Consider the following 25905-nt stretch of genomic DNA (forward strand, 5'->3'; position numbering starts at 1 on the left):
AGCAGGTTGCCATTTCCTCCTCCAGGAGATCTTCTCGACCCAGGGACAAAACTTTAGGAGCCAGAAAATGAACTATAAATAATAGTTGAATTGAACACATCCAAAGGAGAAAAATACAAAAGATGTGGAAAATCCATGAAATGGACAAGACTTCATGAATAACCAAGCATCTATAGTTGCTGGAATTTATTTCATTTTGGAAATTTTAAGAAAGGTGGTTCAGTTTTTGTGGTTGGATATTTCTTTGCAAAACTTTTCTTTTTTTTCCATTTTCTCATGTGTCAAACTCACTCTCTCTGGGTTGTCAGGTTTACTGGAAGAGGCGATCCGTTATATAGTAATCCGTGCCCTGGAATAATTAATTTACCTCACATGAGTGAGTACTTTATTCTGAGAACATGCAGTGTACCCTGAGTCACCGCAGACCTGGCTTTAATCAGTGCAGAGAAAGCTTGTTAATTGTCCTTCGTTTTTGCTCATGCTCGGCTCTGATTAGTGGAGCAGGCTTTTATGTTTGATGAAGACTTTATGGAGAATATGCAGCTGTTGTTTGGGCTGTCTTTTCCTGGAACTGAATCCATACATTTTAAGATCACACACAGGCATGGCATGGACACCAAAGACTTTTGCAACATCCTTTCTATCCGTTCAATTCTAATTCTAAACAGTTCAATTCTAAACAGGTCTCCCAATGTTGCAATTGAAATGAGAGAATTGATCAGTCTTGAAAAACATAAAAGCGCTTGTATTCATAAAGTGAATGAACTGAGTCATGGCTACACAGTATGTAGGTAAACACAGACGAGGTGTGTACGTATTTTATCTTCACAACCAGAAGTCTGCCTTCTCCGCCCACTGTCTGTATGGATGCCTTTCTCTTTGGTTCTACAGTTGCCAGCTGCCTAGTGAAGGATTCTGGGTCTCCATTAAGCTAGACTCAGCCAGCAGCTTCCTGGTGGCTCAGATGAAAGAATCCACCTGCAAGGCAGAAGGTCTGGGTTGATCCCTGGGTTGGGGAGATCCCCTGGAGAAGGAAATGGCAATCCAGTCCAATATTCTTGCCTGGGAAATTCCATGGACAGAGGAGCCTGCCGGGCTACAGTCCATGGGGCCATAAAGAGTTGGACACGCCTGCGTGGCTAACACTTTCACTTTCAGCCAGCAGCAGGTGAGCATACGCGTGGTAGCACTGCGTGCAGGGAGCCACGGTGGAGGAAGAAGGCCAACCCCGGCTTGGAGAGCCTGTGTGCTGGTGGAAAGGAAGCAAACATTGTTTCATTGACCATCCAGGGTGGAGGCATGGAGTACAGTAAGGAAGAAAGTGTTGGCTGGAGTTTTCTAGTCAGAAAATAGTCCAGTGACAGATTACCAAAACAGAAAGTCTGTTTTCTCCCTGATGATTGTTGAGACAGTATTAGCTGGCCTGAAATTTTTCTATACTGCATTGAGAGTGGGACAGTGATGAAGAAAAAAAAGCTCAACTGCTGGTGAATCCAAAAACCACTAATTATTGTGCTTTAGCTTCTCCATCTCTAAATTGGTGATAATATGTTAAACCCTAATATGGGTTTAACAAAGCAGGGGGCACTGGTGAATTCTGTATGTACCTTCCCTCCACGTAGTCCCATGGAATAGAACCTAAGACCTGTTCAAAGGTGGACCTGTTTGGGGAGATTATATGGACCAAGTGCTGCAGTAGATTTTGAAAACCAACAACCATTGTGGGAAAGAAGGTGACTCTAGTCTTTAGGTCGTGCCCATCCAGATCTGTCCTGCATGTGTACTTATGATTTCTTTCTGAAATACAGATCTGTTGATGATACTCCACCATTCCCATGAATAAGGCATCCTTGGATCCATGTTGTCATTGGCTGAGAATACATTAACGAGGTGCCAGGCACGGTGATAAGCATTGATGACACTGTTTCCCCCACGAAGCTTCCAGTTGGGTTGTGGAGATAAACTTTAATTATATGGTTGAAGATATAATCTCGTATTTTCCCCTTCAGCCTATAGAATAGGCTCTTAAGCATCACATATTCAATATAAGAGTGTCATGTGTCGTTGTTGTTCAGTCACTAAGTCATGTCTGACTCTGTGACCCCATGGACTGCAGCACGCTAGGCTTCCCTGTTCTTCACCGTCTCCCAGAGTTGGCTCAAACTCATGTCCATTGAGTCAGTGATGCTATCAAAACATCTCATCCTCTGTTGCCGCCTTCTCCTTCTGCCTTCAATCTTGCCCAGCATCGGGGTCTTTACCGATGATTTGGCTTTCTGCATCAGGTGGCTAAAGAATTGGCGCTTCAGCTTCCGTATCAGTCCTTCCAATGAGTACTCAGGGTTGATTTCCTTTACGATTGATTGGTTTGATCTTGCTGTCCAAGGGACTCCAGCACCACAGTTCAAAAGCATCAATTCTTCTGTGCTCAGCCTTCTTTATGGTCCAACTCTCACATCTGTACATGAGTACTGGGAAAACCATAGCTTTGACTGTAGGGATCTTTGTCTCTGCTTTTTATTACACTGTCTAGGTATGTCATGTGTGTGCCTCCCTAATTAGAGGGAAGCTAGTGCTGCAATCCATGGGGTTGCAGAGAGTCAGATACGACTGAGCGACCAAACAACAACAACAACGCTCTTTTGTAGTTTTGTGTACATAGGGTGTTATTGAAGGGGAGGTGGTTTGACTGGCTTAGCACACCCTGTGGCAAAAAAAGATCCCTCTTTGCAGTGAAATACCTCCTGGCCTTTGTTTGAGAGGTCGTATGCATTGACCTGTACATGACAGACTAGAACGTGACCCTTGGAACACTCGTCCCCAGCCTGAACAGTGCGTCCACATCATGACGATGTCCACGTTTCCCAAACAAGGGCGCCGTGGGCTCTGGGTCCCTGGAACCTACTGAGGCTGTTTCTCACCCTGGAGGATCATATCTGTGCTGGTGGAGGCAGCGTAGAGTTACAGGGAGGTGTCTGGCAGACAGAAGCCTCACTCGGTGTCATGTTAAGGACACAAAGCAATGGAAAATGATCCTGTGAACATTCATGTAAAATTCATGTATTTCTTTTATTCCTACAGCAAAGCTGTAGTACTCAATAATTTCTGAATAGAAATTTTTGTTAAATCGCTCCCTGAATGAACTAAAGATTACTCTTTACCTGTGTGGTTTATATTTTTCCCAGTGAATGAATGTGAGGATGATCTCAGAGGGGAATAAATAACATGTTTACAAAAAAACTCTCTCTCGTTAACCTTTCAAAACTCACTTCTTGAATGATAAAGAAAAAATCCAAATCCAAGTGGTACTGAGGGAAATAGGGTTAGTATGAGACAAGTAGGAGCTTCAATACTCCATTGTTATTTAGTCTCTAAGTCGTGTCCTACTCTTTGCAAGCCTATGGACCGTCGTCTGCCATTGTCCTCTGTCTATGGGATTTCCCGGGCAGAATACTGGAGCGGGTTGCCATTCCCTTCTCCAGAGAATCTTTCCGACCTAGAGATGGAACTCCACATCTTCTTCATTGCCAGGTGTACTCTTTACCGCTGAGGCACTGGTGGGTTCTTCAATTCTGTAGCTGATGGCTTATTATTAAAAATAAAACTGATTGGATACTTAGGTTGCTTCCACATCTTGGCTGTTGTAAAGAGTGCTGCAGTGAACACTCAGGTGTATCTTTTGACATGTGGTTTTCTCTCGATATATGCCTGGGAGTGGGATTGCTGGAGCTTACGGCCACTCTATTGTTAGTTTTTTGAGGCACCTCCTTACTGATGTCCATAGTGGCTGTGCCGATTTACTTCCCAGTGACAGGGTGGGAGTGTTCGTTTTTGTCCACACCCTCTCCAGCATTTATTGTTTGTAAATTTTTGGATGATATCCATTCTGATTGATGTGAGATGATAACTTGATTGTAGTTTAGATTTGCATTTCTCTAGTAAGTAGTAATGTTGAGCATCTTTTCATGTGCCTCTTGGCCATCTTTATGTTTTATTTACTCCAATAAAAAACTTTAAAAAATTCTGTACAACCAACAAGGACCTACTGTATAACACAGGGAACTCTGCACAATATTATGTAACAACCTAAATGGGAAGAGAATTTGAAAAAGAATAAATACACATGTATGTATAACTGAATCACCTTGCTGTACACCTGAAACGCACACCACAATGTTCATTAACTATACTCCAATACAGAATAGAAAGTTAAGAACACAGAGGTCAAGAGGAAGGAGCATAAAGAGCTCTGTGGGCCCAGAGTTTTGGAAATGTGGGGAAAACAAGCAAAATAGTTTCCTTCCTTTTGGAATTTTCAGAGCCTATGAATACATTTTGAATTTCCCAGAAGTGAATATAGTAGATAAGCATTGGGTTGGTCCAAAAGTTCTTTCAGATTTTTTCCATGAGATGTTAATGGAAAAACTTGAACAAAGTTTTGGGCTAACCCAATAGAAATGAGAACCAGAAGTAAGGCGTCAGAGTCACAGTGAATGAGTAGGTCCAGGAGATTCAGGATGAGGGACAGAAGATGACTGGTGAGCAGACAAATGGTGAGGGGCACTCAGGATGTGCAGAGAGAAGTCCAGTGTGACCACAGTTTCAAATTTAGGATTTTAGGCAATAGTGCAGCATTCGGGGCTCTAGAGGAAAAAAGAAGATGGAACTGGCTTTATAGGAAGATAATGGGTTTTGAATTTTTTAGGAGCTTGTTTTATTTTTGATGCTGGCAGACTAGCTGATGTACTGATGTCCACATCCAGAGACTAGAAAGCTGGGCAGAGCCAAGTTGGAGCCTTGGATATTGATGAAGACTTCCAGGAACAGTAGGGTTTCCAAGGATGCAAATTATAGTCACTTATAAAAATCAATCAATGATGTAGTGGTGGGCAGAAGGGTAGAGCCAGCCTAGTCAGCTACCTGCTGACTCATATTCTGATTGGGACCATTATCCTGTTTAAACAGAAGCTAATCTTTTCTTGCAGAATCACGGCTTGTGCGATGACCATGAATAAGTACGTGGAAGAGAATGTGTCTCAGAAATCCTACACGACCATCAAGTATTTCATGAAAATGCTAAGCAGCGTCAGCGAGACCCTGATCTTCATCTTCATGGGCGTGTCCACGGTGGGGAAGAACCACGAGTGGAACTGGGCCTTTGTCTGCTTCACCCTGGCCTTCTGCCTGATCTGGAGGGCACTGGGTAATGAGCACGTGTCTCCTCCATGGGCCTAGGAATCTGGCATTGGAGGACTGGTCTCTCCTTCTTTCCCTCTGCTTTGTGGTTGCTCTTGTTACTTCCCTTCATCTTAGGTTCTTGTCTTTCTTATCTCCTTCCTCCAGCTCCTTCTCTTCCTCCTTGTTCTCCATGTCCTCCTCCTCCTCCTTTCCCTGCATCCTGACATATTTTTTTTCTTCCTGGAGTATTTTTATGGCTTTTACTTTAAGTGGAATTAACCTCTCTTGGTGTCTCTGACTCCATGTTCTCACTCACTGTCTTGGAACAACACAGGGCCCAGAACCCAGTGATGTGAGCCAGGATGGTAGGAAAGGGCTTCTTCTGAAATACAGTAGATGCTCTGTGTATGAACTAATTTGGTTCAAAGAGCATGGTCATACGTCCAATTTGTTAGTAAGTTTGACAAAGTTAGCCTAGGTACCCAACTAACACAATTGGCTATATAGTACTCTCCTATAATAGGTTTATGATACTTTGCACACAAACAGTACTAATAAAATACACAAAAAATAAAGAATAGATTTTTAATCTTACTCTACCTTGAAAAGTACGGTAGTGATAATACAGCAGCTGGCATCCAGGGGCTCGCATCGAGTGAACAGGCACGAAGAGTTACTTCCTGGAGGAGGGAGAGGAGGTGAGAGATGGTAGAGCTGAAAGATCGTCAGCAACAGGAGACGAAGGGCGAGCTGCAACTTGACTCATGCCTGACATTCACTGCACGTGTTCTGGTTCCTTACTGTGTTCAATTCTATGTACCCTCTTGCAAAAATGATCCTGAAACTTCTAGGTGGTAGCTCTTTTTATCTCGTCATAGATGACATCCTGGGCTTAAAATGAAGATACTACACTAACTGTACTCTACAGAGTTGTTGTTGTTTAGTCGCTCAGTCGTGTCTGACTCTTTGCGACTGCATGGACTGTAGCCTGGCAGGCTTCTCTGTCCATGGGATTTCCGAGGCAAGAATACTGGAGTGGGTTGCCGTTTCTTCCTCCAAGGGATCTTCCCAGTCAGCGATTGAAACCACATCTCCTGCATTAGCAGGCAGATTTTTTTTTTTTTAACCACTGAGCCACCTGGGAAGCCCAGTCTGTAGAGTGCTATACAGTAAAGTACAAAACCCCCGCCACTTGTAGAGAATGCACAAACTTGACAAGTCACAGTGTAAGCCAGACAAGTGAACTCGTTTATGTGGTTAGACATGGAACAGATGTTCACACCTTTGAAAGTTCGACACCTGAAAGTTCCTGTGTTGGGGACTTAACTGTACTTTGCCCTGAAACAGAAAACTCACCTTCCTGTTCCCGTGTCCTGGCCTGACGCATTCCGTTCCCCTCGGTTTTGTTTGCCTTCTCAGGGGTCTTCGTCCTGACTCAGGTCATTAACTGGTTCCGGACAATTCCCCTGACCTTCAAGGACCAGTTCATCATTGCCTACGGGGGGCTCCGGGGGGCCATCTGCTTCGCGCTGGTGTTTCTCCTTCCATCCTCAGTGTTCCCCCGGAAGAAGTTGTTCATCACGGCAGCAATCGTGGTCATATTCTTCACTGTCTTCATCCTGGTGAGTAGAGCTCTGTCTCCCAGCAGAGTCCCTCCTGTTACCAGGAGGAAAAAGGGTCACTTGGAGGGTCACCTTGAACTTCTGTCATAGGATGCCATGTTGCTGAGGTGTCTTGAGGCTTTGGTGGGCTTCCCCGGTGGCTCAGTGGTAAAGAACTCACCTGCCAATGCAGGAGATATGGATTCGATCCTTGGACTGGGAACATCCCCTGGGGGAGAAAATGGCAACCCACTCTTCCAGTATTCTTGCCTGGAGAATCCCATGGACAGAGGAGCCTGGTGGGCTATGAAGAAGAAATGAAAGTTGCTCAGTCCTGTCCAACTCTTTGTGACCCCATGAATAGTCCATGGAATTCTCCAGGCCTATAGTCTGTGGGAGTTGGACATAACTTAGTGACTGAACAACAGCAACAACTTGAGGCTTGGTCGTTAGGACAGGAGAGAGACAGTATTTCATCAGGTCGCTGGATTGTGCAGCAGTCTCAGAGAGTCCAATTTGGTCACTTGGCCAGCACAGAAGAATTACTATTTAAGGAAACAGCTGTGTGAGCTGAGCTTCCTCTTGGAAACTTATTAACCGCCCTTGCTAATCCTTGGCATTTGTCTTCCTCTCTGACCTCCTAAAGGTGCGTGTTAATGCTAGCTGTGCTCTGACCTTCCAGCAGCTCTGGGATGTAGGTTCACTGTAGAGCTGTGCATGGAATGGAGGGAGGGGTGAGTGCAAGTTTAACATGGGGAGGAGGTAGTAGTAGGAGGGCATGGGCCTGAGTCAGGATTCTGACTTTGCAAGTTTACCGACCTCTTTAGGTTAATCATCTGAGCGACTTTCACTTTGGGCTTCCCTGGTGGCTCATCTGGTAAAGGATCCGCCAACAATGCAGGAGACCTGGGTTCAATCCCTGGGTTGGAAAGATCCCCTGGAGAAGGGAATGGCTACCCACTCTAGTCTTCTGGCCTGGAGAATTCTATGGACTATATAGAATATATAGTCTGTGGGGTCACAAAGAGTCGGACATGACTGAGCAACTTTCACTTTATGTTAATCATCCAGCTCTTAAGAGATTCTATTTTGTGGATATTCATTTAGAAAATCGGAGAGGGAAATGGCAAGCCACTCTAGTATTCTTGCCCAGAGAATCCCATGGACAGAGGAGTCTGGTAGGCTACAGTCCATGGGGTCACAAAGAGTCAGACACCACTGAGTGACTAACACACACACATTTAGAAAATATGCCCAGGGCTCCTGCTGTTTGCCAGACAGAGCTCTGGGCTTTTAGAATCCAAGAGTGAGCAAAATATCCAGAAATATCCCCAACCCTGTGGTGGTTCTATTCCAGTGAAAGTCAGTCTGGTAGTTGAGGCAATGAGAGTCTGTGAGAAGGTGAAAGATGCTGGACTGTAAGAAACAGTAGGGTCTTCCCTGGTGGTGGTGGCTCAGTGGTAAAGAGTCTGTTAACGAAGGAGACACAGGTTGGATCCCTGATCCAGAAAAGCCCACATGCCACAGAGCAGTGAAGCCCATGTGCCACAACTGTTAAGCCTGTGCTCCAGAGCCTGGGAGCCACAACTACTGAGGCCGCGTGCCACGACTGCTGAAGTCTGAATGCCCTGAAGCCTGTGCTCCACAACAAGAGATGACCCTGCATTGCGAAGCCCGTACACTGGAACTAGAGAATAGCCCCCAGTCACCGCAACTAGAGAAGGCCCATGCAAGTAGCAAAGACCCAGTGCAGTAAAAAATAATAATAATTAAAAAAAAAAGAAACAATGGGGCTCAGGCCAGAGGAGGGGGGAGCAGGGTTATAATTCTCGATTGAATAGTCATAGAAGGCAACAATGAAAAACGTGGTATTTGAATAAAGGTTTGCAGGAGGTAAAGGGATTAGCTAAGCTGAAGGACATTCCAGGCAAAGGGGGCTAAAGACAAAGATCTGAAGGCAGTGTGGTCATGGCCCACGTGGCTGGAGGGGAGTGCAGTGTGGGACACAGGAGGTGAGGGAGGGTCTGGGGTCCTGGGTCATGTGGGGTCAGGCGGGCCACTGTCAGGACATGGGCTCTTCTCCAGGTGAAATGGAAGCAGCATGGGAAGTTTGGTGCTGCTGTGGGTGTGCTTCACTTTGTAAGAGCATCCCACCGGCTGCTGTGGGGAGGGACAGTGAGGATGAGCCAGTATGGTGGGGAATGGGGTGGGGGGCAGTGCAGCCGGTCAGCAGACAAAGCAGGAGGATGGCGGCCAGGTGGCGAAAGGGCTGGGGTCCTGGTTCCACCTGACTTCTGAAGGTGGAACCTGCAGGACCCCCGATGGGCTCAGTGTGGGGTGTCGGGAAAAGGAGCCGTGAGGGACCGAACTATACAGACTGACTGGCCCCACATGAGAAGAGGCGGGCTGTGGGTGGCGCGGTGGGAGGGGTTGGGGGCTGTGAGACCTGCGGGTGGGGGTGATGAACAGGAGGGTGCGGTACCTGAGCCTGGAGTCCAGGAAGGAGCTGGGTCAGCAGCACAGGGCTGGGATCCACAGCTGGGAAGCTGGAAGTGATCACCAAGGGGGTGAAAACCCATTGAGGAAACCAAGAGAGGACCGGTACCTGGGCTTTGGGGCAGCCCAACCTTAAGACCCTGGGAGGAGACGAGGCAGGTGAGGAGGCCAAGGAAGTGTGATAAGTGACACTCACCATAAGAACACAGGAGATGTTTCGTTTGATTTTTAAAAAAAATATTTTGTTTGCCAGGTAGTCACGGAATGCTTTCTAGGTGCCTGACTCAGATGTAAGCACCTTTGATGTTAGCTCTTTAAATCCCCATAACTGTTCTAAGGCACACACTCTGGGAGGAAGCACTGTCCTTGCTCCCATTTCATAGACAGGGAAGTTGAGGCACTGAAGCCCAGGTGAAGACCTTCCCCCAGGTTTACACAGCCAGGAAAGGGTGGCTCAGGGGGGTCAAGAGCAGTTTGGTCTTAACTCTAAAAAAAGTGCCTGCGAGACTTCTCTGGTGGTTCAGTGGTTAAGACTCCTGGCTTCCAGTACAGGACATGTGGGTTCCATCCCTGGTCAGTGAGTTAAGATCCTACCTGCCTCATGGCCAAAAAAAAAACCAAAGCATACAACAGAAACAATATTGTAACGGATTCATAAAGACTTTAAAAATGGTCCATGTTAAAAAAAAATCCTTAAAAATAAAGCAATGAAGTACCTGCTAGAGTGGCCAGTGCAGAGTGAGTGTGTTGTATGTCCTGCATTTCTTCTCCTTCTGGTTACCTCTCCATGTAGCGGTTCATCCTTCTCTCACTCATACCTGCCAACACTGTGGACGGTAGTTTGTTCAGGCTAAGGAATCCTGGGGAGGATGGGAAGAGGAAACCTGGGGAGATCCTTCCCCGAGTGGAGAAATGGCCACTGTCCCCCAAGGTCCTTGTCACCAGCATCTTTGCCATGCAGAGCCTTCCAGTGACTTCTTCCTTGTTGTGTTGGGCATGGGAAAGATTGAGGGCAGGAGCAGAAGGGGACGACAGAGGATGGGATGGTTGGATGGCATCACCGACTTGATGGACATGGGTTTGGGTGGACTCCGGGAGTTGGTGATGGACAGGGAAGCCTGGCGTGCTGCGGTTCGTGGGGTCGCAAAGAGTCAAAGACGACTGAGCGACTGATTTGAACTGAAACTGAGACAGGGGCTATCCTGGGTGCACGATCTCATTTCATCCTCCAGACAAGCCCTGGTGAAGGAGACCAGTGGTTCCCCCAGCTGAGGAAGCTGAGGCTCAGAGAGGGAGAGCGAGCTGATCAGGGCACAGGTTGGTGAGTGATGGAAGCTGGGGGTGAGCCAGGGACCCTGTCTCCAGAGACAGGCTCAGAACCTTGGGGTTCTGCTGACCCCCGAGAGAAGACAGTCTTTACCAGGTTATGGTTAGGTATAGTTCAGTTGATTAACATACTAATTGAGTTCAGACATCTGGGTTTGGTTAGAGCTCCTGTCCTAAATGCAGGGAGACAGCATGGAGCCTCTGGGTGGAGAGAAGCAGAGACCCTGTCTCCATCTGCTCACACTGTGTTTACAGGAACCTTGGCACAAGCATCCAAGTAGCTGCTCTCAGAGTAGCGGGGAGATGATGCTGTGAAATGAATCCATTTTTTAAAAATTATTTTTAGTTGGAGGGTGACTGCTTTACAATATTGCATCGTTTTCTGCTATATATCAACATGAATCAGCCATCGGTATATGTATATCCCCTCCCTCTAGAGCCTCCCTCCCACCTCCCACCCCATCCCACCCCTCTAGGTTGTCACAGAGCTCTGGGTTTGAGCTCCCTGCATCATACAGCAAATTCCCACTGGCTATCTATTTAAATACGGTAATATATATTGCATCCATGCGTGTAACTTTTTGTTTTATATCAGAGTATAGTTGAGTAACAGTGTTGTGCTAGTTTCAGGTGTGCAGCAAAGTGATTCAGGTATACACGTAACTCTTCTTTTCTAAACGATGCTTAATATTACATAACAGCCTAAGTAGGAAAATAATTTGAAAAAGAAAGTGAATCCATTTTGCCTTGAGCGTTTTAGTGTTGCAACAGCAGCTTAGGGCAGAGTGGTTGAGGGGGCAGGTCAGACCAAGGGTGTCACTCTCCTCCTCTTCCCAAGCCTGCTGCTCTGTCCTTACGCCCCACCGGAAGCCCTGGCCAGGCTGAGTCAATCCTCCGGACTTCTCTCCACACTCTCAGAGCTCAAGGTGTCATGTCTGAGTTTCAAATACAAAAATAGAACCGTGTCAGTCTAGAGCAACTAGCAGCCGGGTCATTTGGAGATGAATCCATCAGCTCTTATTATCTACACAAATATCCACAGTGTAATAACAGCCCCCTGCCCCAACACCATGGGTGAGGCTTTGTAAAATGAAATAAAAAAGGCTGAATAAAAAGATGTAACCCGAGAGAGGACACACAAAATGTAAGCTCAGAGTTTAGATACTATTGAATAGGTCGGACAGATGGAGAATTGCCCTTCTACAATCAGAACAGACATCAATAGGAAAAAGAAGAATGTTACAATAAATTTATACTATTGACTCTTTGAATGTGTGTACATAGGTGGTTAATATAAGGTATTATTACTCAGTCTTGGTATTTTGGATTTTTTCAAATTGGAGCTCAACCAAAAGATGCAAGTGAGGCTTTGATTCCTCATGTTAGAAGACTGAATGAACACCATGTATAGCAGTAGTTAACACTGATTAAGAAAGTTTTTAATGTGTCAAGTTAAAAAAGAGCAGTGTGTCTGTAAATAAGTTCATTGTGGGAGTGATAAATTGGGTGTTTAGAATTAACATATAAACACTACTATGTATATAAAAATAAGATAATCAATAAGGAACTACTCAACACAGGAACTCAGTACTCTGTAATAACCTATATGGAAAAAGAATCTGAAAAAGAATAGATACATGTAAATGTATAATGGGAACACTTTGCTGTATACCCAAAAATAGCACAACATTGTAAATCGACTGTGCTGTGCTGTGCTCAGCCGTATCTGACTCTTTGAGACTTCATGGACTGCCAGGCTCCTCTGTCCATGCGATTGTCCAGGCAAGAATACTGGTGTGGGTTGCCTTTCCCTTCTCCCGAGGATCTTCCTGACCCAGGGATTGAACCCAAATTGCAAGCAGACTCTTTACCATCTGACCCAGAACATTGAATGAGTAAACAATTCTGATTGCTCGTGTGAATACACTCAGTTTCATTTAAATGAGGTTGGTAATGACATAGACAATATAACCTGTCTCTCTGGTTTTCAAATGATCATCCAGATTGAGAAGAGCTGGAGCCCAGTAGTGGAAAGTGCAGGTTTTGGAGTAAAGCTGTTCTGGGTCGGTGTTCTAACAGCCTCCATGAGCCTCTGTTTGCTTTGCTGTAAGATCTGAATCATGGAACCTCCCTCCCAAGCAATATGGAGGAAATATGTATGTAAACACAATATCTGATGCCAGTGTTCAACCTGGGGATTTTCTCTGTCTTCATCATAACATTAAGTAAAATGATATTAAAAAAAAAAAAAAAGGAAAACTCAACTCCTTTCAATGTATTTTAGAGCCCAATAATTATTATTCAGTTAGTCCTTACAATTATAGAGCAGATTGTCACAATTCTGCAAATTCATTCAGTTATTAACTAGAAGTCCATCAAGGAGCACGGTTGACAGGAATTGCAAGAATGGAGCCTCATTTTGCCTCCATAGTAAACTGGTTTCATAACCAGCTGTTAAGACATTGTCTGGAACTGTGAGGTACCTGGATTTGCAAGTTCACAGGCTCCTCCTTGAACACTTTTATGATTGTCACCCTACTTACTTCATCCTAAAATGGGGTAAGTAGGATTTATTTATTATTCTAAAATAAATACTGTATGCACAACTGTATTTATGAATCTCTCTGATCAAACTTGGAATGTGAGAAAGCCTTATACAAGACAGCATGATAGTAATATTTTTTAATGAATGAAAACAGTTTCTTCAAGTTGTTCTGAAAGTTTTCTGCTAAATCAGCAAAGAAATATAAAGCCATACCCACTCACCCCTGCCACAGCCGCCCCCCGCCTTTTTTTTTATAAAATTTAATTCCAAAGAAACCAAAAGAAAATTCTTCCCAAAGAACAAACCCAAAGAATGTACCTTATTTAATCAGACAGCAGTTCCTTTTTCTTTCCCACTTTGCTGGGAGGAGAAGAGTGAGGGTTTGAGGGTGGGCAGAAAGCAGAGATGGCACGTGCGTGCATGCTAAGTCACTTCAGTCATGTCCAACTCTTTGTGACCCCATGGACTGTAGCCCACCAGCCTCCTCTGTCCATGGGATTCTCCAGGCAAGAATACTGGAGTGGGCTGCTATTTCCTCCTCCGGGGGTCTCCCCACCCAGGGATCAAAATCCTGTCTCCTTTGTCTCCTGCTTTGGCAGGCGGTTTCTTTACCACTAGAGCCGTCTGGGAAGCCCAGGGGAAAAATAAACCTTACTGAGCTGATATGTTCCCTGGGGCCACTGCGTAACCATTCCTCTCTGCCAGGCCTGGCTCTAGGGTGTTGTGTTTATTGCAACAAAGCTGCGTGAAAGTATGAAAATTTAACTTATGCTTTGTAAATATGTCTTTCAGTGGTTTGTTGGAAAACGAAGGGATTTCTTTATTTGTTAACCCACATGGCTAGACATAAAATGAACATACACAAATTCATCCCATTTGGTAATTAAAAAAGAAAACATAAACACCTACAGAAGACTAATGAAAAATAGAGACTGTATATAAAACTAGAATATGTGTGCTAAGTGCATGCTAAATTGATTCAGTTGTGTCCGATTCTTTGTGACCTTATGGACTGTAGCCTGCCAGGCTCCTGTAGCCCATCAGACCTGGGTTGGATCCCTGGGTTGGGAAGATCCCCTGGAGAAGGAAAAGGCTACCCACTCCAGTATACTGGCCTGGAGAATTCCATCAACAACAGTCCATGGGGTCGCAAAGAGTCAGACACGACTGAGTGACTTTCACTTTCACTTTGAACTGCAAGATCAAATCAGCCCATCCTAAAGGAAATCAACCTTGAATATTCATTGGAAGGGCTGATGCTGAAGCGTGAAGCTCTAATACTTTGGCCACCTGCTGTGAAGAACCAACTCATTGGAAAAGACCTTGATGCTGGGAAAGATTGAGGGCAAGAGGAGAAGGGGCCCACAGAGGATGAGATGGTTGGATGGCATCACCGACTCAATGGACATGAATTTGAGCAAACTTTGGGAGATAGTGAAGGACAGGGAGGCCTGGCGTGCTGTGATTCATGGGGTCGCAAAGAGTCATGACTGAGTGACTGAACTGAACTGAACTGAATGACAGGGAAGCACTCTAGGCTTGGTGTGCTGCAGTCCACGGAATCCAAATGCAATGGACACGACTTAGCGACTGAACAACAACAACAATAAGCTATACTCCAATATAAAATAAAAAATAAAGTTAGGGAGTGAGAAAAAAGACAGTGTCAATGTTCCATTGCATCTCATCAATACATTATTGTTATAAATGTAAGACACTGCCTTATTATTAACTGAATGGATACTGGTAGGTAAAAGCATATGAAACAGCACTTTGCATACTGAGAACACACTATATCATTTTATAAATAGCATGGACTTTGTTGATTTTTTTCCCCTAGAGCTATTATTAACCTCGAGGCTTCATGGAATCTGAAACTCATGAAATCACCCATCACTGCAAACCGCGTGCTGATACCTATTTTCAATCACATAAGTTAAAAATGGCAGATTACGTGTTGATTGAAAAATGGTTGTTACCACCTATGTTATTTCAAAGTGGCAGATGGAAATACAGGTAGAACGCAAGGTGTGCCTTATTCCAGGTTTGCTTAAAATCACTCATGCTTCAGAAAATTAAAGCTGAAAAATGCTTGAAGCTGGACTGATGGAACAAAATTAACGACCTCCTTTAAGATATCTGTGTCTCACAGTTTATATTATCAAATGAAAGTGTTAGTTGCAAAGTCATGTCCCACTCTGGGCAACCCTGTGGTCTGTAGCCCGCCAGGCTCCTCCATCCATGGGATTTCATAGGCAATAATACTGGAGTGGGTAACCATTCCCTTCTCCAGGGGATCTTCCTGACCCAGGGATCGAACCTGGGTCTCCAGCATTGCAGGCAGATTGTTTACTGTCAGAGCCACCAAGGAAAGACTTAAAGATGTGCAGAGAGATGAAATAGCAATCAAATTCGTGTCAGGGAGCATCCCTTAACATATTCACCCCTTCCCCAAGTCCAGTGACCCTGTGAATTCTTCATGCCCAGTGGTAGCAGCCATCTGCCAACCAGGCGAGTAACTTGGGGATCCTCCTTGACCCCACATTCTCACCCCGTCCTTACCCTGGCCTATTTTAGTATCCATATCACATAATTTTAAACATATTAGCTATTTTGGTAGCTGTAAGGTCACCACCATTCTATTTTGTCTGAATTTCTCTGGTTATATTTACTCTTCCAGGTTAATTTTGAACATTTTCTTGACTTCTAAATATTCAAGTTCTGTTTAAAATCATTTGGAACATGTAACTGGAATTGTACTGCATATACATTGAGATAAAATTGTCATCATGATGGTGTTGTATAGTGCTATCTAGGAATTGTGTCTTTTTAAAACTCAAATATTTTCAGTATCCTTTAATTACATTTATAGTTCTCTTTGTAAAGGTTTTGTGCATTTCATAAGTAGGATTATGTATTTCATGCATATGCAGAGAGAGTATATATTTATTTATATATATATATATATATATATATATATATTTAGTAGAATATTATGTATATAATGGGCTTCCCAGGTGGCTCAATGGTAAAGAATCTACCAGCCAATGCAGGAGACACAGGTTTGATTCCTGGGTCAGGAATATCCCCAGGAGGAGAAAATGGCAACCCACTCCAGTATTCTTGCCTGGAGAATCCCCATGGGCAGAGGAGCCTGGCGGGCCATGGTCCATGGGGTCACAGATTCGGACACAAGTCAGCACAGCAGCACAAGATCTTGTAAGGTTCAGCTCCAGGGTTACCTTTCCACAGAGCCCCCCCCTTGACCTGCTCCCTGTGTATCCCTCTCTTCCTGCTTCTACTTTGTTAACTGTTTTGTGTGTATCCTTCTCCTCACAAGACTACGATGTCCTCAAGCTGAGGTTCTTAACTGTCCATCTCTGAGTCCCTGATTCCCAAGCCTCTGACATGGACACCGTAAAAGCTCAATTCAGATTGTTTAACAGATTAATGAATGAATAATTGAAATGTTTTCTGTGAATAAGACAAGTAGACGATTCCTCTGAACTGGATGAGCCTTTATTATTTCTTAGGATTTTCCTTTTCTTAGAATTCCAGAGCGTCACATTTTCAATTTCTTGCATCCTGTCTACATTGTTTTGTAGTAGAAGCTTTTGGGACATGGCTCTCTGAAAATATGCCAGTTTTTAAAGAGGAAGGAAAAATGAACAAAATGTTACTTACGCTCCGTTAAGTCTTGGGGGCAGGGTATCTTTTGTTGGTTATCAAGTATTAGGAGGTTACAAGTTATTCTTGAATTTTATACGGTTTTCCTCCCCGCTTCTTTTGTGCAGGGAATAACTATCCGACCACTGGTGGAGTTCCTTGATGTTAAGAGGTCCAATAAGAAGCAGCAAGCTGTCAGTGAGGAAATCCATTGTCGGGTAGGTATTAATGTAGCAGATCAATTTAAGTGGTCACAGGGAAAATTATGGGATTAAGTCAGACAGCTTGACACCATGGTCTCATTTCCTGAAGAAGAGGTAACTGGCAGAGGGTGATGGGGTGTAGGAGGTGGGCTGAGGAAGAGCTGATTTGAGGGTAGAATGAACATAGCCCCCCCTGGAGGCTACACACCTGCAGGAATACAGGGCCAAGGAATCCCCTTTTAGCCCTTACTTCAGCCTGAAATGTTTCTACTGGAAAATTGTGACCATATTTCATAGTTTCCAAAAGTACAAACTATTGTGTTATGAATTCTAATTATTGATATGACAAACATCTCATGAATTTGTTTGAAGATGAATTGTCTTCTTTGTTTTCAGTTAAAACTCGAGCAAACCAAAACCAAAAAGTATCAGCATCTTTGAAGTTTAGGCGTGATAGAAGTAGTAGTAGTATTTCTATTAGAATTCTGTAAATTTCTATAGTTATAATTTCTACACACAGAAATAGTCACTATCATTTCTATAAGTAGGAATTAATAATTTCTGTAAATAGAAACAGAAATGACTGATTTCGGGTAAAAATTAATCAACCAGCTGGCTTTTTCTGTTTTAGTTTTTTGATCACGTGAAGACCGGGATTGAAGATGTTTGTGGTCATTGGGGTCACAACTTTTGGAGAGACAAGTAAGAAGGCTTTAAGTGGCTCTGGATCAGTCTGGGAGCAGGACATACTGACTTGTGTTATTTTTTCAAACTTTCAGATCTTTCCTATTGTGCCATAGTCTGTCCTTTAAGATAAAGTTTGGCTCTCATAGAGGCTTAGAACAATAGTAGCTTTAACAAGGTAGCAGCTTATCTCTCTCTTATGTAAGTATCAGGTAGGCAGTGTACGGTTAACAGGTGAATTATGCTCCACTGACTCCTCATGGTCCCAGGACCCTTCCTCCACCAAGAACCTCCATTTCCAAGGTTGCCTTTCAGGCCAAAAATGGCTGCTGCGGCACTAGCTATTACGTGCACATTCCAGGAAGAAAGTCAACAAAGAGACAAAGAATATGTCCTAGCTTCCGCCTAATCAAAGTTATCAGAGGCCTCACTCAGTTCTTCCAGTTGAATCACATGGCCTGGCCTTGCATGACCAGGACTGACTGTGGGGGAGGCCGAGGAATGCAGTCTGTTTGGTTTAAAACTGGGGGTTCCATTACTGTCTGTTCTCCCACACATGTTGAGGGGCTTTGTCAAAGGCAGAGCTCCAGAGCACCTGAGGAGATACATAGACTTGCAAAAATAGCAAATATTTTTAAAGTTACACTTCTCTGAAAAATTACGTGCATTTACATAGATGTTTGGGCTTCCCAGGTGGCACAGGAGTAAAGAATCTGCGTGCCAATGGGTTTGATCCTGGGTTAAGAAGATCCCCTGGAGGAAGAAATGGCAACCCACTCCAGTATTCTTGCCTGAAGAATTCCATGGACAAAGAAGCCTGGTGGGCTATAGTCCATGGGATCACAAAGAGTTGGACACGACTACACATGCACACACACACATAAATGTGTATCTCTCTCTATGTATATATAATTTATGTGCTGGTTTAGTCACTAAGTTGTGTCCGACTCTTGAGACCCCATGACTGTAGCCTGTCAGGCTGCTCTGTCCATGGATTTTCCAGGCAAGAATACTGGAGTGGGTTGCCCTTTCCTTCTCCAGGGGTATCAAACCTAGGTATCAAACCTGGATCTCCTGCATTGCAGGCAGACTCTTTACTGTCTAAGCTAATATATAATTTATATGTAAATATATATATATATATATATATATATATATAAACACACATATATGTATGTATCAGTTCAGTCGCTCAGTTGTGTCTGACTCTTTGCGACCCCATAATCGCAGCACGCCAGGCTTCCCTGTCCATCACCATCTCCTGGAGTTCACTCAAACTCACGTCCATTGAGTCGGTGATGCCATCCAGCCATCTCATCCTCTGCTGTCCCCATCTCCTCCTGCCCCCAGTCCCTCCCAGCATCAGAGTCTTTTCCAGTGAGTCAACTCTTCACATGAGGTGGCCAAAGTACTGGAGTTTCAGCTTTAGCATCATTCCTTCCAAACAACACCCAGGGCTGATCTCCTTTAGAATGGACTGGTTGGATCTCCTTGCAGTCCAAGGAACTCTCAAGAGTCTTCTCCAACACCACAGTTCAAAAGCATCAATTCTTCAGCACTCAGCTTTCTTCACAGTCCAACTCTCACATCCATACATGACCACAGGAAAAACCATAGCCTTGGCTAGACGGACCTTTGTTGGCAAAGTAATGTCTCTACTTTTGAATATGCTATCTAGGGTGATCATAACTTTCCTTCCAAGGAGTAAGCGTCTTTTAATTTCATGGCTGCAGTCACCATCTGCAGTGATTTTGGAGCCCCAAAAAATAAAGTCTGACACCGTTTCCACTGTTTTCCCATCTATTTCCCATGAAGTGATGGGACCAGATCTTAGTTTTCTGATTGTTGAGCTTTAAGCCAACTTTTTCACTCTCGTCTTTCATTTTCATCAAGAGGCTTTTTAGTTCCTCTTTACTTTCTGCCATAAGGGTGGTGTCATCTGCATATCTGAGGTTATTGATATTTCTCCCGGCAATCTTGATTCCAGCTTGTGCTTCTTCCAGCCCAGCGTTTCTCATGATGTACTCTGCATAGAAGTTAAATAAGCAGGGTGACAATATACAGCCTTAATGTACTCCTTTTCCTATTTGGAACCAGTCTGTTGTTCCATGTCCAGTTCTAACTGTTGCTTCCTGACCTGCATATAGGTTTCTCAAGAGGCAGGTCAGGTGGTCTGGTATTCCCATCTCTCTCAGAATTTTCCACAGTTTATTGTGATTCACACAGTGTGTATACATGTGTGACATTAAAGATTCAGAACCTTTCTCAAGGATCTTATTGCTGAAATGCAAGTGGTACACTACCAGGCACAATTAGGTGCACCCTTTAACATATACTGAAAAGCAGACTCACGGGATCAAGAAATAAGGATTAATTCTAATAGCAGGGTTAGGACCCGTGTGGTACAGAAGCCGCTCCCCTGGGCTGGTGGGAGCTGACTCTGTGTATCTGAGTCAAAGCCTTCCACATTGGTGTCTGGACTCAGCTATGGGGGGAATGAACTAGGGAACTGACAAATGCTACAAATCATACATGTGTTAAATTTGCTGGCACATCACTGTCTGGGAAAGACTTTTGAAGGAGGGTGTTTCAGCTGGTCCTTGAAGAGAGGCAGACAGGTCCCAAGATATATTTGGTGGATCCCCGTTCAACCTCTTGTCTTTTCTTTCCTAACTTGCAAGCAGATTTCCCCCTCCTTGCAAATTTACGTGAAGTTCCCCAACCTACCAATGTACATAATTTAGCATAAGTACATCTTTGAGTGCTTCCTGTTTGCTCACATATTCTGACTTGACAGTGGACTACAGGAGCAATAGAAGCCATAGACTTGGGCCTTTAGAACTTTGCAATATAGTAAAGGCAACTAAGCAGTCACACAGCAAACGGGGGGGTGTGTGTGACATCATTAAGTAATGAGTTACGGAGACTACACGTGCTGGCACAACCTTCACAAGCCTGACCACGTTGTTTGCTAATGTTCAGAGGCCCCTGGACAGAGCCTTCCTTCATAACTAAAGGAAAAATATTTTGTTTGTATGAACAGAGTACTTGATTAGCGAGATGGGAACACTTAGTAATAAAATAAAGTGAATTAAAATCTGTGTTGTAAAAACATGAAACAAAAGGCCAATTGTCGTGGTGGTATTCACTTTTTTGGAAGCAGGAGGCAGAGCAGAGAACCCTGCTGTAACTCCCTCCATCATCCTGCTTTAGGTCTCTGGATGTCTATGCCAAGCCCATGATACAGGCTTTTCTGCCTCTTGTTCTTTGTTGTTGGCATGAAAGAGAGTCACTAAGTCGTGTCCGACTCTTTGCAACCTCATTGACTGTAGCCTGCCAGGCTCCACTGTCCATGAAATTCTCCAGGCAGGAACACTGGAGTGGGGAGCCATTTCTTTCTTCGAGGGATCTTCCTGACTTAGGGATTGAACCCAGGTCTCCTGCATTGCAGATGGATTCTGTACTTTCTGAGCTACCAGGGCAGCCCCATGCCTTTATCCATCTTCAGCATCCCTTTGAACCCGACCACTTTTATTTCTCTCACATTGTATCAATCCTTTTCTGAAGTGATAAGTGAGCATGGTAATCCAGAGCAGTTTGTCCTTTTCCCAAGGGGAGACTGAACTAGAGATTTATCCCACTCCCCTGACGTCCAAACAGAAGGAAACATAGATATGGTGCAGGAATGAGGTTGGTTGGCCCTGGGGCTGTGGTAGGTGATGGAAGAGGTGAGCCCTGTGATCATGTGATTTGGTCCAGAAGGTGAAGGACTAGAGAAAGTCTAGCTTCATCCTGCCTTCTAGGCAAAAACACTTCATCTCTATATATGAGTCTGTTCTGGGCACACATCTGTAAGCTCTGGGCTAATTGGATGATAAATACAAAACATGGTGGAGCCAACCTTGATTCATGTCCGGAAGGTAATATTGCAACAAACGTGGCACTTTCTCTGCAGTGTACATACTTCACTGAAGAAATTTATGAAGCCTTACATATTTGCATGCATGAAGTTTTCCAGGTAAATACAAATAATTTTCTGGATTGTCAAGCACAGTGTGCACTGCAGGTAGAGTAGAGAAGTTTGTGTGAAGGGATTTGACGCTGACACAGGTCATTCTTAAAATGAGTTCTCAGATCTCATTTCTGGTCTGTACATAATGGTGGATGTTACAAAAATGGCATGAAAAACAAGCGACTGTTTTAGGTGTGTTGGGTATCCTGTTCTTCCCTCTGAAATCCTTTTACTGTAGATTTCTAATGGTCCTTCCAGAGGGTTCTTGAGCCATTTGCTCGTTTGAAAATGAAATGAAAGGGTCATGCAGTAAGGATGTTTCTCATGTTTGGCAGAAGTTGTCTGATGATAGTAAAAAAGCCACGTATGTGTAGCTTGGCGGAGAAATGAAAAGTATGGAGATAGAGCAAATAAAGGCTATAAACCCTACTCTGCGTAGAGCAGATGTCACTGTCTTCAATGTTCATTCTTTTTGTGAGTCTCTAGTTGGGCTTCCCGGGTGGCACAGTGGTAAACAAGCTACCTGCCAGAGCAGGAGATGCGGATTTGATCCCTGGGTCGGGAAGATCCCCTGGAGTAGAAAATGGCAATCCACTCTAGGATTCTTGCCTGCAGAATGCTATGGACAGAGGAGCCTGGAGGGCTACAGTCCATGAGGTTGCAAAGAGTCGGACACAGCTGGGCAAAAAAAAAAAAGAAAACTAAAACAACAACAACAATAATATTAATACAGGTTTGGAAAGGTGTTGTGTTGCTGCCAGGTGTCCTGGTTCAGTGAGCTTCACGTGAAATTCAAAATAAACTTGGATAAAAATAGGCCTAGTGTTTTGTGTGGAGACCAGTCAGTAGCAAAACTCTTTCAAGATAGCTTTCTGCAGTTGTTCTTAGCTCTCCTGTATTTGGAACAAAGGAGTAGTACCATGAATACAGCTTAACATTGTCCACTTTCATAGCACAGGTGTGCCTATAAACCACCTTGGACTTACAGTGATCATTGTAACACATTAATTTTTTCTCATCAAATATTTAGTGCATACTGATTCACTTGAATATTGGCATAATAGTTATAGACAAACCAACTCAATATTTGACTGCTTACAGGAGCAGTCACTTGTTATAGCTGATTCATGTTGTTGTACAGCAGAAACTAACACAGCATTGTGAGGCAGTTATACTCCAATTAAAAAAAAAAAAGAAGGAAAAAAAAACCCTCAAAAGCAGAGGGAAAAAATTGTTCAATATTTCACACAGAACCAAGTTCAGGGTGACATATGCAGAAAGCGTTCCTCTTCTATCACCACATGAACAGGCTGCACAGTTGTCTTCAGAATCTATGATGCTGCTTAAGAAAATGTATTATTTTTGATAGGAAAAATAAAATGAAATACATTGTCTTTTTGCAGCAGGAAAAGGAAACAAAGTACTTAAGTTAGGAGGCAGAGAGTCAGCTCATCTGGCCAGGTCTTGCTCCAGCTTCAGAGCATCAGTGGGTCCTCGGCTGATCCTGGCCGGCCTTCTCTGATGTAAGTGGGGTCACTTAACTCTGCTCCATGGGACATTCACCTTTGTCCTGGGACCAAGGAGTCACTCCATGTACATCCTTCTCCTGCCATGTGGGAGCGTAAGAAGTGAGCTCCAGTGAGCAAGCCCATTCATAGCCTCTGCTCTCATCATCGTGTCTCCTAACTGCCCATTGACCAAAGCAGGTGACATTATTGATCTCAGTGGCAGGAAGCAGGACTGAGCAGGTCACCTCAGCCATGGTGGAAGGGCATCACCAAGTAACCTGATCTGTTACAGGGTGTGGGTCCAGGGCGGAACTGGACCGGTCTGCCTCTAAGCTTACAAAGCACCTGGCAGTGTCCTGGACACTGGGAAGACAGGAAAACCGGCAAACAAAACATAGCCTGCCCATGGATCATTCTAACGCTCAGAGAAGAAAATCAGTAAATAAGCATTGGATAGCCTATTAGAAAATGCTGACTGCAATGGAGGAAAATGTGTCTGGGAAGAAGAAGAGCAAGTTCTGGAGTGCAGTTCTAGTGCAGTAGATAGGAAAGGCTCTGTGAGAAAATGACCTTCAAGAAAAGACTTAGAGGAACTCTGAGAGCAAGCCCTGCAGGTATTTGGGGAAGACTGTTCCTGAATGGAGTAGTAAGTACAGAGACCCCGAGGTGGGAGCAGGGCTGGCACGTTTCTGGGACGGGCGGCCTCAGAGAGGCTGGGCCTGAGCTAGAGCATCACAGCCTTGAGCAGGCAGCTCCAAGTGGCGTAGGGCCTCCAGGTCATTGTACTTGTACTCAGTGAGGGGCAGAGGAGTTGCGTGGTTTGACTGACTTCTTTTTTATTGAGAATTTTATTTATTTATTATTTTTGACTGTGCTGGGTCTTCACTGCTGTGTGGGCTTTCTCTCCTTGCCATGAGTGGGTGCTGCTCTCTCGTTGGTGCGTGAGCTTCTCACCGTGGTCCTGTCTTGCTGCAGAGCACGAGATCTAGGTGCAGGGGTTTTAGTGTTCATGGTTGCAGTGCCTGGGCTCAGTAGTGCCCCAGCCCTACTTGCAGCGCACAGGCTTAGCACGGGGGACCTTTTCTGGCCAGGGATCAAACCCACATCCCCTGCATTGGCAGGCGGATTCTCAACCGCTGGGCCACCAGGGAAGTCCTTGATTTACACTTTAATGGGATCCCTGTGGCATTAGTGGTAAAGAACCTGTTTGCCAGTGCAGGAGACGTAAGAGACTCTGGTTCTCTCTCTAGGTCAGGAAGATCCCCTGGGGAAGGGCATGACAACCCACTCCAGTATCCTTGCCTGGAGTATCCCCACAGACAGAAGAGCCTAGTGGGCTACAGTCCATGGGGTTGCAAAGAGTTGGACACGGCTGAAGCGACTTAGCAGCAGCAGCTGGTTTGCATCAGGGATAGGCTATAGAAACACGGTGGCAGGAGCAGGAAAACCAATTTGGTGCCTGTTGCAATAACCCATTGAGAGATGGTAATGCTCAGGTGGCACTAGTGGTAAGGAACCCACCTGCCAATGCAGGAGACAGAGGAGACGTGGGTTCCATCCCTGGGCTGGGAAGATCCCCTGGAGGAGGGCATGGCAGCCCACTCCAGTATTCTTGCCTGGAGAATCCCATGGACAGAAGAGCCTGGCGGGCTACTGTCCATGGGGTTGCACAGAGTTGGACATGACTAATGCGACTTAGCACGCAATGCTGGGCCCAGGGCGATGGCAGGAAAATGATTAGATTTTGGGTGTATGGTAATGCTGGAACCAACAGCAGTTGTTGATAGAGTGGATGTAGGGTATTCGTTTGCCAGAGCTGCTGTCACAAAGTACCACATGTCCGTGCCTTAAATAGGAGTTTATTTTCTCATAGTTCTAGGGGCTGGATGTCCAAGAATAAGATGTCAGTGAAACTGGTTCCTTTGGAACTGAGAGGGAAGGGTCTCCCCCAGGCATCCTTTCTTGGCTTGTGGATGTCCTTCTTTTTTCTGCTTCTTCACATCGTCTTCTCTATTTATATGTCTGTGTCTGAATTTCCTCTTATAGTACGCACACCGGTCATATTGGATTCAGGCCCACTAATGACCTCACTTTAACTTAATCAGATATCTCCAAATACAGTCACATTCTGAGGTCCTGGGGACCAGGACTGTAACATATGGATTTTGAGGGGAACACAGTTCAGGCTATAATGTGGAATATCAGAGAAGGCAAAGAATCAGAGATGACATCAGGGTTTTTGACCAAATGGAGTTGTCGCTAACTGAAATGGGGATGACTTGGGAGAAGATCCATTAGAGCATGCCAAGTTTGAGATGTCCAAGTGCAGAGGTTGAGCAGGAGTCTAGATACTCATTTCTGGGGTTTGGGAGAGAAGTTGGAGCTGGAGACACACATTTGGGAGTCTTGGGCATGAAAAGTGAAAATGTTAGTCACTGAGTCATGTCCAGCTCTTTGTGAACCTATGTACTGTAGCCCATCAGGTTCCTCTGTCCATGGAATTCTCCAGGCAAAAATACTGGGGAAGGACATCCCGTTTTCCTGGGGATCTTCCCTCACCCAGGGATCAAGCTGATGTCTCCTGTGTCTCCTGCATTGGCTGGCAGGTTCTTTACCACTAAGGCCACTTGGGAAGCCCCATTAGATATAAGTATATTGTGGTTAAAACAAAAATACACTAATATGT

General features: G+C 44.6%; 1 protein-coding gene across 1 annotated transcript in view; it reads left to right on the forward strand.

The window, feature by feature from the left end:
* The window catches only part of SLC9A2 (solute carrier family 9 member A2), a 91312-nt gene that overhangs the window by 50047 nt on the left and 15360 nt on the right, over window positions 1–25905 (forward strand). The window contains exons 4-7 of the mRNA XM_061431796.1: window positions 4986–5203; window positions 6598–6800; window positions 16941–17030; window positions 17647–17717. Coding sequence (XP_061287780.1) covers window positions 4986–5203; window positions 6598–6800; window positions 16941–17030; window positions 17647–17717 — 582 coding nt within the window. The remainder of the gene's footprint in view (window positions 1–4985; window positions 5204–6597; window positions 6801–16940; window positions 17031–17646; window positions 17718–25905) is intronic.

The sequence above is a fragment of the Bos javanicus genome, chromosome 11, assembly GCF_032452875.1.
Source record: "Bos javanicus breed banteng chromosome 11, ARS-OSU_banteng_1.0, whole genome shotgun sequence".
Taxonomy (NCBI): Eukaryota; Metazoa; Chordata; class Mammalia; order Artiodactyla; family Bovidae; genus Bos; species Bos javanicus.